The 15413-nt window shown below is 42.8% G+C and overlaps 1 protein-coding gene across 1 annotated transcript in view; it reads left to right on the forward strand.

Moving 5' to 3' along the window:
* The window catches only part of ANKRD31 (ankyrin repeat domain 31), a 117390-nt gene that overhangs the window by 16975 nt on the left and 85002 nt on the right, over positions 1–15413 (forward strand). Inside the window, exons 6-9 of the mRNA XM_048850981.2 lie at positions 1055–1098; positions 6587–7255; positions 12602–12894; positions 13272–13411. Coding sequence (XP_048706938.2) covers positions 1055–1098; positions 6587–7255; positions 12602–12894; positions 13272–13411 — 1146 coding nt within the window. The remainder of the gene's footprint in view (positions 1–1054; positions 1099–6586; positions 7256–12601; positions 12895–13271; positions 13412–15413) is intronic.

Consider the following 15413-nt stretch of genomic DNA (forward strand, 5'->3'; position numbering starts at 1 on the left):
AATCCCTGTGGGACACCACTATTTACCTCTCTCCCTTCTAACCATTTATTCCTACCCTTTGTTTCCTATCTTTTAACAGGAGTGCCTGGAAATTTTTTCAGGATCATCTAACGATCCTTAATTTACTTTAATGACCAGCTTTTTGTTATATTAATCATCCTGCCTCTGTTTATAAACAAACTCCCTGCCCCAAATGCTGTTCTGTTCCCAGCTTCCGAACTCATCATATATTTCACTCAGGCTGAGCTATGTTGCAGTTAAAAGATCCGTCTGGGGCTAGGGTGAGTAGACCTGCAGTACGAAACTCGGGGTGGGGGCGTAGAGCCCCCCCTGCACCCTCCAAATGGTGCCCCTGTGGCTAGGTACCTTTAAAAATCTGGCCCTTGCTTCCTTTTTCAAAGATGTCCTGGAGTACAGGTTACATTATTTTTCATGTGATGTTGGGACTGTATAACTTTTGCAAGTTTCTTATAAAATAATTGCTATTCATGGTTTTCCTAAGATATTGATATAGTTCTAGATTGAAGCTGAGTTTACTGTGGTAGCACTGCTTAATAAAGTTGTGGGTGAGACTGCCTGGATGTTCCAGGGATGTGCAAGGGGAAGGGAGAGTGTGAAAATCACAGTCCCTGTGGGCCCCTGTGCTCCTTCCTCCCCTTTTAGGGGTGTCTTGAGCGCTAGGAAGTGGGCAACAGAGCTGACTGAGTGTGGAGGGTGTGAGAAGTATGCTGCATTCCCTGAAACAGATGGTGGTAGTTGATAGGTAACCTTTAAAGGCACAGAACTATGGGTCACAGATATAAGAAAACAGGAGGTAAAAGTAATAAAAAAAACGTAATTAAGTTAGAAAATGTTGTTAAATAGAGCTTCCTTCACCAAACTCAGTTAGCTTCAGCCAGGGACCACCTCAAGAAAAAAGTGTGAAGGGAATTTGAAACTTCAACATCTTATAACATCCAGGGGACCCCTTAATCAGAAAAGGCTGAGAAGCTCAACAAGTGCAATTCAGTGACAGTAAATTTGAAAAATATTATTTTATTCACCACCATTATAGGTTTAGATGATGACATGCCTGGATTTCTGAAAACAGAGAGAAAGGTGAGTATATTCTTACAACAGAATGCATGTCAACCATTTGATTTGATTTAATTAGCAGTTACACAATATTTTCTGGGGGGAAAAATGAGGCTCCATATGTTTAGAATATTTAAAGCAAAAATACCAGTCTTTGTCCAAACCCACTGTGAAGCACATGTTCTTAACACAGATGCATAATATAGTTTGAAAGCAGTTTGGGGAGGGACAATATCTTACTGCAAGAGTGGTGTGTCTGAAGCTGAAATAGACATGAACTTGTAAACAATGTGGCTTCCTTTCATGGGCCAGAATCACTGTTCACCTAGATGCTGACGCCCTAGGAAACCTGCCCTGCTGGCAGACTTGTAGTTACTTAAAGTGGTTGCAATTTTCCCTTCCACAGGTGTGTAGTAATCCAAAAAGTTAGAAGTGCTAAATTTAGAGCTTCTCCTGATTGACAAACCAGTGTTGGAGGCTGCTGGTGATAAAATGGCCTATTTTGCTTGAGGAGTGAATTATTCTCTAGAACAGAGGTCTCAAACCTTCAAATGACCCACGAGGGCCACATGAGGACTAGTACATTGGCCTGAGGGCCGCATTACTGATACCTCCCCGCCGCCGCCCTTGGCCCCGCCCCCACTCCAGCCCTTTCATGAGGCCCTGCCCCACCTCTTGCCACCCATCCCCTGCCCCCATTCTAACCCCTTCCCTGAAATCCCCACCCTAACTTCACCCCCTCCTCCACCACCTGCAGGAGGGGTGCGGGGTGTGGCGGGGGCTCAGGGCAGGGAGTTGGGGTGCAGGAGGGTGAGGGGTGCGGCAGGGGGCTCAGGGCATGGGTCAGGGTGCGGCTGGGGGCTCAGGGCAGGGAATTGGGGTGTGGGGTGCAGGAGGGGTGAGAGGTGCGGTGGGGGTCAGGGTGCAGGGGGTTGGGCCGCAGGAGGGGTGCGGGGTGCGGCAGAGGGTTCAGGGCAGGGAATTGGGGTGTGGGGTGCAGGAAGGGTGAGAGATGCGGTGGGGGTCAGGGTGCAGAGGGTTGGGCCGCAGGAGGGGTGAGGGATGTGGCAGAGGGTTCAGGGCAGGGGGTCGGGGTGCAGGGTGTGGCAGAGGGCTCAGGGCAGGTGTCAGGGTGCAGGAGGGGTGCAGGGTGCGGCAGGGGGGTCAGGGTGCAGGGTGCGGCAGGGGGCTCAGGGCAGGGGGTTTGGCTGCGGGATGGGTTAGGGGATGGGCTCTGGTCCGGTGCACACCGGGGCAGGTCAGGCTCCCTGCCTGCCCATGCGCTGCTCTGGGAAGTGGCCGGAACCTGGGGGGGGGCACAGGGACCTGTGTGTTGCTGTTGCCTCCAGGCACCGTCCCCAGCAGCTCCCATTGTCTGGGAACGGGGAACCGTAGGGGCAGGGCAGGGAGCCTGCCCTGCTGCCACCGGCGTGCACACTGGGCAGGAGCCACTCTAGGTAAACGTTGGGGGGAGGGGGAGAGGGGACAGCAGGGAGCTGGTGGGCCACAGGAAATAGCCCCACGGGCCGCGTGTTTGAGACCCCTGCTCTAGAACCTTGGCCCCTGCTGGTTCAGGGAGATGCATTTTGTATCTCTTTTGTCTGTGGTGTTGAATCCAAAGATTCCTGTGTTATCATGCATGCTGTGTGAATCCTTGCTTATGATCAGTTCACTAGCATATGTGTACTTCAGATACCAACCTGTAATTTGTGCAAGCCATTTTCCATACTAGAGTTATACTCTAGTGTTAAGTAACAGAAGACCAAGTCTGTGCCACATACACAGATAAATCATTTACCATTGATTTTTTTTTTAAGCCACAAGTTATTCTGTTTATTAGGGAGAAATAGAGACACATTTTTTCATACAAGGGTTGCCACCTTGTTTAAATTATATAAGGTGGGTGAAGCAAAATTTGCATCCAAAAGAAAGCTGTTAAAGTTTCATATAAATAGAATTTACTTTCTTCGTAGATTCTGAGTGAGATTAACATCTGGAAAATAACAGAATCTTCTAAAATTCCCAAAAGAAAATACTAAAGACAATATAATAAAACATATATCTTGTAACAGATTAAACTGTATGAGTAAGTAATCATATCATAAACAAAGCCAGGAGATTATTTTCTTTACAGTACATATTAATATTGATACTAACAAATTTCATCAAGTAAAACTTCCCTATATTACAGAGTTGGTTCAATGGAATAAAATCCAATATGAAAGTTCCTGAAACAGAATACCAATGATTAATAATCTCAAAGGAGGTTGTAAAACCTAAAGATACTAGGAGAACTAGGAATTCCAGTGTCTAGGGAGAATTCCCAGAGATGATATTTGATAAACTAGTAGGAGTAAAAGGCTCTTTTGAGTTTGCTTTTTCTTGTACCTGAGACTCAGTTACTACAGTAAATTTCATTTTTTCATATTCTCTGATCTCTAGCACTATATGATGAACAGACCAAAATGCTCCAGAAAGAACTGTAGCAAGAGAAACTGATAGCTATTACAGTCTTCCCAGCATAGACACTGTGACTGTCTCAAGCTTGCCAGTTTTGCAGCTAGAACTGTGAAAAAACTTCAAGACAAATTGTCTGTCAAGATTTTGTAATTTAATAGAAGTTTGATATCCTAAAATGAGTCATATTTGGGTTTTATTGATTTTGACAAAGTAGTATTCCTTTTTATTCTACCATTCCTCTGTCTTCTGATTTTCCTTATGCCCTAGTATCTTGCAATAATCTTTATTCTAATCTCACAAAAGTTGGCCATTGTTGGTCTTTCATAAACTGTAATTCTTCTTCAGTTAACCCTCCTGCGCATACACTGTATGGGTGCAGGATCAAGCCCTTTTCTGCAGTAAACTGAATTCTCCATTTAATTATAAAATACATCTCTTTAAACTGGATCAGATTATCATTTCAGTATCCCTCCTTTTCTCAGTCCCTTAAACTGTTGTATAATTATAACATTTTAACTATATTCTTAGTCTCTTTTGGAAATCATATTTATCATATGATGGTAGTAATTTTCCCGTTACTTAACAAATTTGTTTCTCCTTCTCCCTCCTAACTTGCCAATAGATCTTTTAATTTGCATCCTTGGTGACTGGATTATATCATAATGCTTAAAATTTAGTTTCTCTAAAGGACTGCATGTTCCAAGTTTGTTCTAAAAATCCATAAATCAGTATGAAGAAGGTTCTTCTCCTCAGTGATCTTGTCGTCTTGTTGTTTTATTACAGTTGTAATTGTCAGTGTGGTTGATCAGATTTATATTGCTGATATTAAAATGCTGTTGCACTCTACAGTTTTGCCATGTGTTGGCAACAAAAGATTTTAAAATGTCTCTTGAAGGAAATTTACCCTAAAATACAATGTTGTGGCAACAGTATGAGCCGCGAAAAATACGATGTTGGTAAAAACTGTAAACACGTCAGTCCTCTGAGCTACTAACTGAGGTACCTGGCTCAGAAATTTCAGACAATCCTTCATAGGAAGGAGAAAAAATTCTGTATTTTCACTGAATGAAGAACAGGCACTATGTCAGTTCAGGACAACTGCACCTGTATTTCCCCTCAGTGGTCCAATGAGGGCACCTGCTCTCAGGTTTCTAGCTCCCCAGTCACTGCCTTTCTTAGGTGAAGTCCCGTGTCTCTCTCCCTTCTGGGGGTGGTATTTCCAGGCTGTGCAGTTTCCTGCCTTCACTGTGTCGTTCGCTGCAGAGGCACTGGTAGGCTGCACAAACACACCTGCTTGTTTTCTGTTCAGAGACCGATAAGAGTTATTGTCAAGTTATACATTTCTTATAAACAATTCTTTCTGTGTAAGCCTATTTTATTCTTAAGGTACAAGCACTATGGAAAAACCATACTAAAAACAATAAAAGAACCTACACAAATGCTTATAAGTTTACCAGAGATTACCCCTACCCCAACATGGGTTCTGAAGCAGTCCTTCCAAACCCACCCAAGAAGTTTCTTTTGTGGTTACAAGTTCACATCGCAGCTTCAGCTCAGGACAAGCACACAGTCTTATGGGCCTCAGTAGGCCCAGTCCTTCTAACCCTTCTAACCCCCAAGGATTGGGGCCCTCTGTGGACTAGAGATCTTGCCCATTTGCTGGATCAGAAAGAAGGCCCTGAGCCAGTTTAAAACCAGGCTATTTATCTAAAATCCTTTCTTTGTCTGTTGGTTCCTGGAGAATCCAGTTTGAACTAGTATATGCATACCTCTCCAAGAGGGGTGGGGTCAGAGGACAATAATGGAAGAAGTACATTAGCATCCCCTTCCTACTAGAGAAGAAACATACAATTCCACAATAACACATATACAATTGCATTTGTAATACAGTGGAAACCAAAGGTATTATACCTAATTCAGTAAGGATTAGCTTAATTCAATAAAGTTTATCTTAACTCCACAAGGTTCAGGATATTACAGGATATTATCAGTCTGTCACAGGCATGTCTATTGGTGTCATGACAAAAATTACTATAAAACTGGTGAAACTGCCTACAATAGCATGTAGCCAATCTGTGACTGCTAGTAGCAAATATTCTCAACAGGCAGTGATGGGACACTGTATGGGGAGGGCTCTGAGTTACTACAGAGAATTTTTTCCCACGTGTCTGGCTGGTGAGTCTTGCCAAAATGCTCTGGGTTCAAATGACTGCCATATTTGGGGTCGGGAAGGAATTTTCCCCCAGGTCAGATTGGCAGAGATCCTGGGTTTTGGGTTTTTTGTTTGTTTGTTTTGCCTTCCTCTGTAGCATGGGGCGTGGGTCAATTGAAGGTGAAACTAGGGTAAATGGTGGATTCTGTGTAACTTGAAATCTTTAAATCATGATTTGAGGACTTCAGTAACTCAGCCAGAGGTTATTGGTCTATTACAGGAGTGGGTGGGTGAGGTTCTACGGCCTGCAATGTGCAGGTCAGACTAGATGATCATGATGGTGCCTTATTGCCTTAAAGTCTATGAGTCTAAATAACTATATTTACCCTACTTTTTGCATAATATTCAGTGTTGGATGTGGGACAAACTTTCTGCACCCTGTCAGTAGTTGCATGTGATTTAAAACAAAACATATATGTCAGACTGTATCTGCAGTAGTCTGCACTTCTACTATTTCCTTTGACTACATAATGACTTCATGTCGTACTAAAAAGGAAGAGAAATCATCCTGAGCATTAACATGGGACACAAGTACCCTGAGAGCAGGATCAGACCTTTGATCTCAAAATAGTGGTAGATTTATTCTGCATCTTATCCTGGATCTTCAGTAATAAGGGTGTCAACAACTTAATTCAGTCTGCCTTTATGAGTAAGGGTACAGTCTGTCCCCTATTAAGGTCAATGGGAATTTTTCCATTGTGGAAATTCTTAGGGGCTTGTAGCTTGCTTTATCAAAAAATTGTAAACCTAATATTATGAGCATTAATGAACTGTAAAGTAAATGTTCATTACATGCTTTTAGAAACATTTCTCCATTTTTGTGAACATTTTTTCATTTAGATTTCACATCGATTAACTGATAAAGACGACTCTCCCGAAAGAAGCCTACTGTCAAGTGCAGTTGTAAAAGAAACATTAATGGCTCCAAAGGAATGGACATCAGAGAATGTATTTCCAGGTGTTTTAAAAGATTGTCAGAGTGCCACTATGACCATTACTGAGTTAGATACTAGAGTAAAAGATAATTCTCTTGAGAAGTTTACACCTGACTTTATTTTATCATCAACATCAGAGAAGATTTCCAGGGAAACATTAACTGAACAAAGTATAATGGCTGATGAATTTGAAATTAGAGATTTGCTGAAACCACTCAGTGATTCAGAGAGTCCAGAAATGATAAACCCCTTGCAAGACACATTACAGTGTCAAGGGGATGCTCTATCTGTAGATATATCAGTAGATGAGAACAGCAATGTCCTGCCACTAGAGCTTCTGACAGCACTGAACTCCTTTTCAGAATCTGTAGTACAGCCTCTCCGTCAATTAGTAGGGAAGGAAAGAGAGGTTAATGCTAAAGAAGAACATTTGAGATCAGAACCCAGTATTTTCCAGATAGATGACTGCACTCAAATAACAATTAACAATTTTGAACCTCAATTTTCTGTGAAGCAATTGGAAGAAATAAAAGCATTAACAGAGGCTGCATTTCAGGGTACTTTAGATGAACAAGTATGTACATGTTTTAATAGCTATTTTAAATGTTTTGTGTATCTTACAATATTTTACTGAAGAGTTAATTTTTTCTAAGATGTTATTAGTGTTGGTATAGAATTATTGAGTCTGGAATTTACATTTTTATTACAGTCTTTTTCTTTATTTAAAGTCTACTAATCCTTTTCTACTTTTTCACATCAGTTATTGAAGTTTTTAGAATGGAGAAATCCTAGTAAACTTCATCTTCTTGCTTCATACTATTCTATGCTATGCAATATCTGCTTTTGCGTTCCCCATCATTATAGTATCTAAGCATCTCACAGATATTTAAAAATAGAAATAATCTCTTCTCAGCCTGTATAATAACTAGCTTGATTAGCTGAAAGGATTATTTTGTATGTATAATTATATGTGAGAGTTTGTGTGGTGTATGTGGGAAGAATTTACTGAGGGAAAAAGTACTCCATTTAAGAAGGAACAATCAGTTGTACACATACAAAATGGGAAATGACTGCCTAGGAAGGAGTCTGCAGAAAGGGATCTGGGGGTCATAGTGGACCACAAGCTAAATATGAGTCAATAGTGTAACACTGTTGCAAAAAAAAGCGAGCATCATTCTGGGATGTATTACCAGAAGTGTTGTAAGCAAGTCAAGAGAAGTAATTCTTCTGATCTACTCTGTGCTGATTAGGCCTCAGCTGGAGTATTGTGTCCAGTTCTGGGCGCCACATTTCAGGAAAGATGTGGACAAATTGGAGAAAGTCCAGAGAAGAGCAACAAAAATGATTAAAGGTCTAAAAAACATGACCTATGAGGGAAGATTGAAAAAATTGGGGTTGTTTAGTCTGGAAAAGAGAAGACTGAGAGGGTACATGATAACCGTTTTCAAGTACATAAAAGGTTGTCACAAGGAGGAGGGAGAAGAATTGTTGTTCTTAACCTCTGAGGATAGGACAAGAAACAATGGGCTTAAATTGCAGCAAGGGAGTATGACATTCCCCTTGGTGTTATCTGGACCGGTGATCTGCTAGGTCACTCCAATCTTTGACTCTGGGAGCCAGCCTTACCCTGCTCTGCTGTGAGACCCCCATTCCTGGGCTGTTCACGCACAGCCTCTGGCATATAAGCTGCTCCTTGGATTTTGCAACTGAATGACACTAGCTAATATCTCTAGTCCCGGACACAACCCTAGGAACCTCCGTTTTGCAGTGCCCAGTTATACCCTCTGGACGCTGCAAGCTTATATGAGTTCATCAGTTTTGCAAAGAAATTGATATGTACCAGGCTTGTTATCCCAAGGGGAGCCTCTGACACACTTCAAACCAAATGCACTGCTTCAAATAGAATAAACAAATTTATTAACTATAAAGATAGATTTTACGTGATTCTAAGTCAAAGCATAACAAATCAGATTTGGTCAAATGAAATAAAAGCAAAACGCATTCTAAGCTGATCTTAACACTTTCAATGCCCTTACAAACTTAGATGCTTCTCATCACAAGCTGGCTGGTAGCTCTTCAGCCAGGCTCTCCCCTTTGATCAGTGCTTCAGTCGCTTGGTGTGGTGTCTGTAGATGGAGGTGGTAGAGAGAGAGAGAGCATGGCAAACGTCTCTCCCTTTTATCATGTTCTTTCTTCCCTTTTGGCTTTGCCCCGCCCCTGCCCACTTCAGGAAGGGGGGTGACTCACTCAGAGTCTAAAAGATCCTTTTGTTGTTGCCTAGGCCTTCATCCTTGGTTCTTGTGAGGCTGAGCTGGGTTTGTCCCATACATGCCCTGATGAGATGTGAACTGCCTCTCTGTTCTTGGAGAGTTTTTGCCTGGGCTTTCTTTAAGCCATGAGGATACATTTTCAGCCTCATAACTATATACATGAAATTATAACCTATAACATTACTGTAACAATTACTATAACATCACTATAACAACCATGCTCAGTGCATCATGAGCCTTCCGAAGACACCCAACATTACAAACTTTGCATTGGCACACAGTGCATTTGCAGTTGCACACAATCATTTTATAAAGATGAACATGGGGGTGTAGGGTGTTCCCCCAAGGTACAGAGTGTCACACCTCCCCTCTTTGCTTACTGAAGGAGGGTTAGTCACTGACTAGCTTGAAAGCAGTTTGTGTTACAGTTCTCTTGGCATCCAGCCATTGAGGCAGTGTGCCTCAGTTTCCCCATTCACACACAGCAAACCAGGTTTTTTATGGTTTCTCTGCTGTATTAATCTTTAAACCTGTTTACAGGTATTAATTGAAAAGTAGCATTATCATAAGGTTTAACATCCATGTCAAAATTCTTATCCCCAAAACTTATCTGTGATAAAAATTTTGGTATTAATGTTGTGTGTTTACAAGTATCTTTATGATACCACACCCTCTGTTCAGATAGTGTAGTATGAGGTTAGTTTGTTTATTACCCAGGGTGTCCTTTGACCCTCTCCCATGTAATCAGCCACTGACTTTTCCCTCCCTCCATTGTTCCCCCTGTATGGGCTCTTAATTTAATCAGGTTTCTGGAATTTTGGTGCCTCAGGTGTTATACCAATAAAATAAAAACCAGCAGGATCTTATTAAAGGGAAAAAGGCAAAATACCACATTTATTGTGAATACAGAAAGAATCATAGTAAGCAGTTAGTTATAGTTATAACATTCCATTCAATCTCATATTTATTCACACATTCATTCATACAAACACACACACACACACACACAGGTTCTGCAAGGTTGTTATCATAGTTACCAGCCTTAGAGTTGCTCATGCCAAGCCACTGGCCAGGTGGCCTGGACATGAGGAGGGAGCAGAGCCTTGTCAGATGCTCATCTGATGCTCCTGGAAGTTGGTTTGCAGAATCAGACCCCAAAGTTCTCACTTTTTAGAGTCTATTTTTATAGGAATTTCTTCCTATGCCAGTCTATGGGAATTGCTTCATCATGCTGTTGCTGAATCAATCAGCAGATAGCACATTCCTGACGGCTCCAAGATGTTATCTTGTTCTTTGGTTCTCCCATTCTTGAGGCTGTTGGGTGGATTCCAGTCTGCCCTCTGGGGGGGGGGGAGGTCCTCTGGTTATTTCCACTTGACGCCTTCTTCAGCCGATGGACACTGGATTCTTAGGCTGGCACCTCCCTGATCATTCAGTTATTATCCACACCAAGCATCCATCCACATACATCCTCTATCTCTATTTTAATCACAATTGTTAATACAACAAAAGGGCGGGGAGTCTCTGGGTGCTGTTTCTGTTGTTAGAGTATTGCTTTGAGTCTCTCTCTGTGTGAATTGCTTTGAGAACAGACTCTATCTTAGAATGTACTAACACAATTAGCAGCTTGCAAGTTTCACCCATAGAGGGAGATAAACAGTACCAAAAACCAAGAGACCTCTTAATTAGTAATACCCTGGAATTTAAACTATGGGGAATCAAACTCATTTGTGATTTTAATACAGAACTTCTTTAATATGATCCAACACAGGGTCTGGCAAGATAGGTGTTCAGGGGGATCCTGCACATTGGCTGGCCCTTTGGGGAGCGGTCTCCTAACCCAGGACTGTACATATGCAGAAAATCCAGCTCCCCTTTTGGGGTTACCCTGTGTGTTCCCCCTCCCAGCACTGAGTCCTTCGCTGCCCCCTAGAGGGCTGTGATCTGTGCTCTCTGGGCTAGGTGTGTTAACCCTTCAATCAGATGCACCTTTTCCCAGCAGCTCTCCCATAATTGCTTTCTCTGTTGTGCGGGAAGACACCCCCTTCTAGTGAGGAGACATTCCTGTGCCCCCACTATTCCTTCCCCAGTTTCCTCCTCTGAGGCCCCTCCTAAGACACATTTCTCTGTGCTCCCTAGGAAGGGTTCTGTCTCTTGTTCATCTGCAGAACTCTGCCAGCTAACAACTGGGACAGTTTCCTTAATCACTGACAACACTTCTCCTGCCCCTGCGCCTGAGGGCATGTTTCCTCCTGCTGGAAAGGAGCTAGTCTCAGCCCCTCCCATACTTGGAAGCACCCTACTTCCCTGCGGTACAGAGTCTCAGGAATCCTCACCCACCTCAGTGGTTTCTGAGATCCCCTGCTCTTCTCTGGGCTCTCCTTTGGGACACATTGCTCTATGTTCCCTAGAGCCGGTTTTGCCTCTGGTTCAGCTGCGACCTGCTGGCAGCTAACAACCTGGGCAATTCTCTCCCTGGCGGGTGTTACACCCACCCCATCCCTTCCTAATGTGGTGTTGCCTCCAGCTGCAGTGCAGGAGTTGGTCTCAACCACCCTCCCACCTGGAAGCATGTGGTTTCTCCCTGCTGCAGAAGAATCAAGGAGACTCTCTCCCATTCTCTCAGCAGTTCCTGAGACCTTACCCTTTCCCTCGGGGGTCCCAGCTTAAAACTCCCTCCTGCTGCAGGCAAATACTTTAACCTGAGCTTCACGGAAAAAATCATTACCAAGAAACAGGTCGACTAGGAGGTGTTTTCTTACCCCCAGAGTCAGAACACTTTCCAAACTTCCCCACACCACATGGATTTTAGCTAGTGGTCTGAGGAATGTGCTTTCGCCCATCCCCACAATCTCTGCCATTTGGCCAGGCAACATACTAGCCTTTGGGACCACACTCTGCTTAAACAGAGAGATCTGGGCCCCTGTATCTCTCTGCCCCAAGTACTCCCTATCATCAATTTGGACAGCCTTAACATACTCCAAATCTGGTTCTGCAGAGGCTAACCTCACAAAACCAATATGATAGGTTTCAATTGCTTGGGGGGTTTCTGTGTTGAGGACAGCAGAACTAACAAGCTATTTGTTGCCCACTTCCTCCTAGCACAGGGCATTTATTCCTCAGGTGATCAGTGGAATTACACTGATAGCACCTTTTGGGCTCTTCTGCTTTTACAGGAGATTTGGGATGAAGTTAGAGGAATGTTTTTGGGTAAGAGAATGTTTAGGCTCCCAACCCGCTTCTCTCTTCCCAGGGGGCTCCCTTCCTACCAGTTTCAAATCCCTCTTTCTGTGGCCTGTCCTCAATAGATGCCTGATTCTGTTTGAAGGCATCAGCTAAAAAAGCCATATCATCCACTGACTTTACATCTTTGTCCCATTACATCCCTGTTTCCTGAGCCATCCACTTCCTTTGCTGGGTGTTCTTAGTAGTTCCAGGGCCTGCATAGCATGGCACACAACTGTGTAGGGAATATATTTGCAGAACTCCAGTTATTAAGTAACCTATTTATTCTAAGTCTCTATCTATCTATCTGTGCATGTATAACTTAAATGACATTTTACTTTTAACACCAAACACAATAATCCAGGCACAGCATTTCTTTTTAAAGCTTGACTACCAGTAGTTTGAAATAATACTTTTTGTCACAGCTTGTAGGTAACCAGAAGAACCAAGACTTGATAATTTCTGATTACTGCAATGTCGCCTCTTATGACAAACAAGCTGGTGAAGGAAATTCAAGTTCAATAGAGAATATCTCGGATGTAGAAGCTACCAAAGCAACTTCATATACATTAAGGAAGTCAACTCGAATAAGAGAAAACTGCACTAGAAAGCACATACATGAAGTTTCCAGTTGTTATAAAATGCTAGAAGAAACTCAGCAGAGAATATATAGTAATGATGAAGAAACAGGAAATAAACTTTCATCTAAAGATTTTGGGTATGACATATATAACATAAAAAGCTTACTTCTCTTTATGCATGAACTCTTTCTCTATCTCTCTTCCAATTTATTTAATAAATATGAAACATACATGCCTTTCATTCCTCGTTTCTACTGTGTAAATGTTCATTTAAGTTGCCTAAAAGGTAAAGATTTTACATTTTCTTTGAAACACTCAAGGTAATATTCTGCACTGATTTATACTCCTTACAATCCCATTGAAGTTTGTGTGATTACATGGAGTATGCATCTGCACATAATTATAAACCTCCTTTACAAATTAGATGTTTACTTTTAAATCTAGTATAAATACTACATTGTTGTTTTATAAAGTGGAGAATATTATTATTCATTCTGAATAAATCTCTTATCAGTAGAACACAAGACTCTGCTTGTAAGGACAGCAAAGAACAGTGTTCAGAGCCGGAAGCCAGTACATACCAAGCATCAACTATGAATGTAAACAGCAAGGTTGAGCAGATGAGGAAAAGCCAAAGGCTTGCAAAGAAAATTAGTAAGAGATGCTTCTGACATTTATTTGCCAGATAAGTTACTCTTCTGTTGAACTGATTCAAACAAATGTACTGAACCAGAAAATGTTGGATGGTGTTTTCAAAGTCACTGAAATGTGGATTTATGAGCTACCTTTTTAAAAAGCTTTATATACATTAGTTTTAATAATAATCCATGATACTTTGTACCAGTTTTTATTTCACTGTTTACAGTACAGACTCTAATAATTGACCTGCTTACACACATCCTTCATAAAATTTAAGAAAAACATTCAGGGGTGAAAATCTAATTTTGTAACATTATAATTGAAATGACTAAGTATTCAGAAACACCAAAACAAAAAATAGATCCAGAGTACAAATGTAGGTCCTACAGTTTGACTTGCAAAGGCAAACTGCTTGTGCAGAGTCTCTCTAAAGTCAGTGTGACTCAGCGTGCACAGGAATTCACCCCCATGGAGTAGATTGCAGGTTTCAATTGATTTGATGTATTTTTATGACCTCCATCACAATTACATCTGTGCACCTCACATTCTGTGATATATTTCTCCTGTAAAGTAAAGAAGTCCTATTATTCCCATTTTACATGTGAGGAACTGAGATGTAAAGAGACTTGCTGAGGGTGACACAGGAAGACTGTGGCAGAGCACACAATTGAACCTGGGCCTCCTGACTCCTTCATCCCCTAACCATTGAACCATAATTACTTTTAAGATTGGAGTGTTATAATTATTTCCATTTATGCAAGTCCAGTTTGGCTTTAACTGTGTACCTAAATATATTTTAAAACTTTTTGAAGGTATATGTTATATGAACTATAATAGTAGGTATAATATAAGTTGTTAATTATAAATCTACCACTACCCAGCACCTTGCTTTCAGGAAGGGTTGTCAGTATTTCCACTATAACCATGCTTACAATGGGTTTTCTAATCAGATGACTCATATTTATTAAAATAAAGTCAGCAACAGGTTTTCATTCAAGAGCAAAATATTATTTTTAAAACAAAATGCTCAAAATAAAATGTATTTTTCTGTTTTCATCATGATTGGCTGTAGTTATATGGGCAAATCCTATTGCGTAGAGCAAAATTAATGTACATCAGTGTTCACCAACTGGCCAATCGCGATCGACTGGTTGATCCTGGAGACTCTACCAGTCGATCATGATCTCTAGCTGCAGTGGGGCTGCTGCTAAGGCAGGCTCCCTGCCTGTCCCAGCCTCACGCCACTTCTGGAAGCAGCCAGCATGCCCCCATGGCCCTGGGGGAGCGGGAGTAGGGGTCTCCACGCACTGCTCCTGCCTGCAAGCACCGCCCCCACAGCTCCCATTGGCTGGGAACGGGGAACTGTGGCCAATGGGATCTGCGGGAGCGGTGCCTTCAGAGAGGGGCACCACACGGAGCCACGTGCCCGCCGCAGGGGTGCACTGGCCCCTTCCGGGAGCAGTGTGGGGCCAGGGCAGGCAGCGAGCCTGCCTTAGCCGTGCTGCACCACCGCTGACCGGGAGCCGCCCGAGGTAAGTGCTGCCCAGTGGGAGCCTGCACCCCAGCCCTGAGCCTCCTCGCAGAGCCAGCACCCCATATCCCCTCCTGCACCGCAACTCCCTGCCCCAGGCTCAGCCTGGAGCCCCATACCACACTCCGAACCCGTTGGCCCCAGCCCAGAGCCTGCACCCCGTTCCGAACCTCAACCCCCTGCCCCAGCCCGGTGAAAGTGAGTGAGGGTGGGGGAGAGCGAGCGACAGGGTGTGTGTGCGCGGAGTGAGCGAGGTGGAGCTTTGGGGAAGGGGTGGGGCCTCAGAAGGGATGGGGTAGATCCTGGGTTGCACTTAAGTTCAAAAAGTGATTTTGTGCATAAAAAGGTTGGAGACCACTGATGTACATGGACTTTCCTCCATTTCAAAAATATCAAAAGGCTGAAGATTGGAATCTTTAGTCACAACCAGCCAGGCTTCTTGTGCAGCCTACAACCACAGACTATGGAGAGGGGTAGCTCTCTACT

This window comes from Caretta caretta, chromosome 5, assembly GCF_965140235.1.
Source record: "Caretta caretta isolate rCarCar2 chromosome 5, rCarCar1.hap1, whole genome shotgun sequence".
NCBI classification, from domain to species: domain Eukaryota; kingdom Metazoa; phylum Chordata; order Testudines; family Cheloniidae; genus Caretta; species Caretta caretta.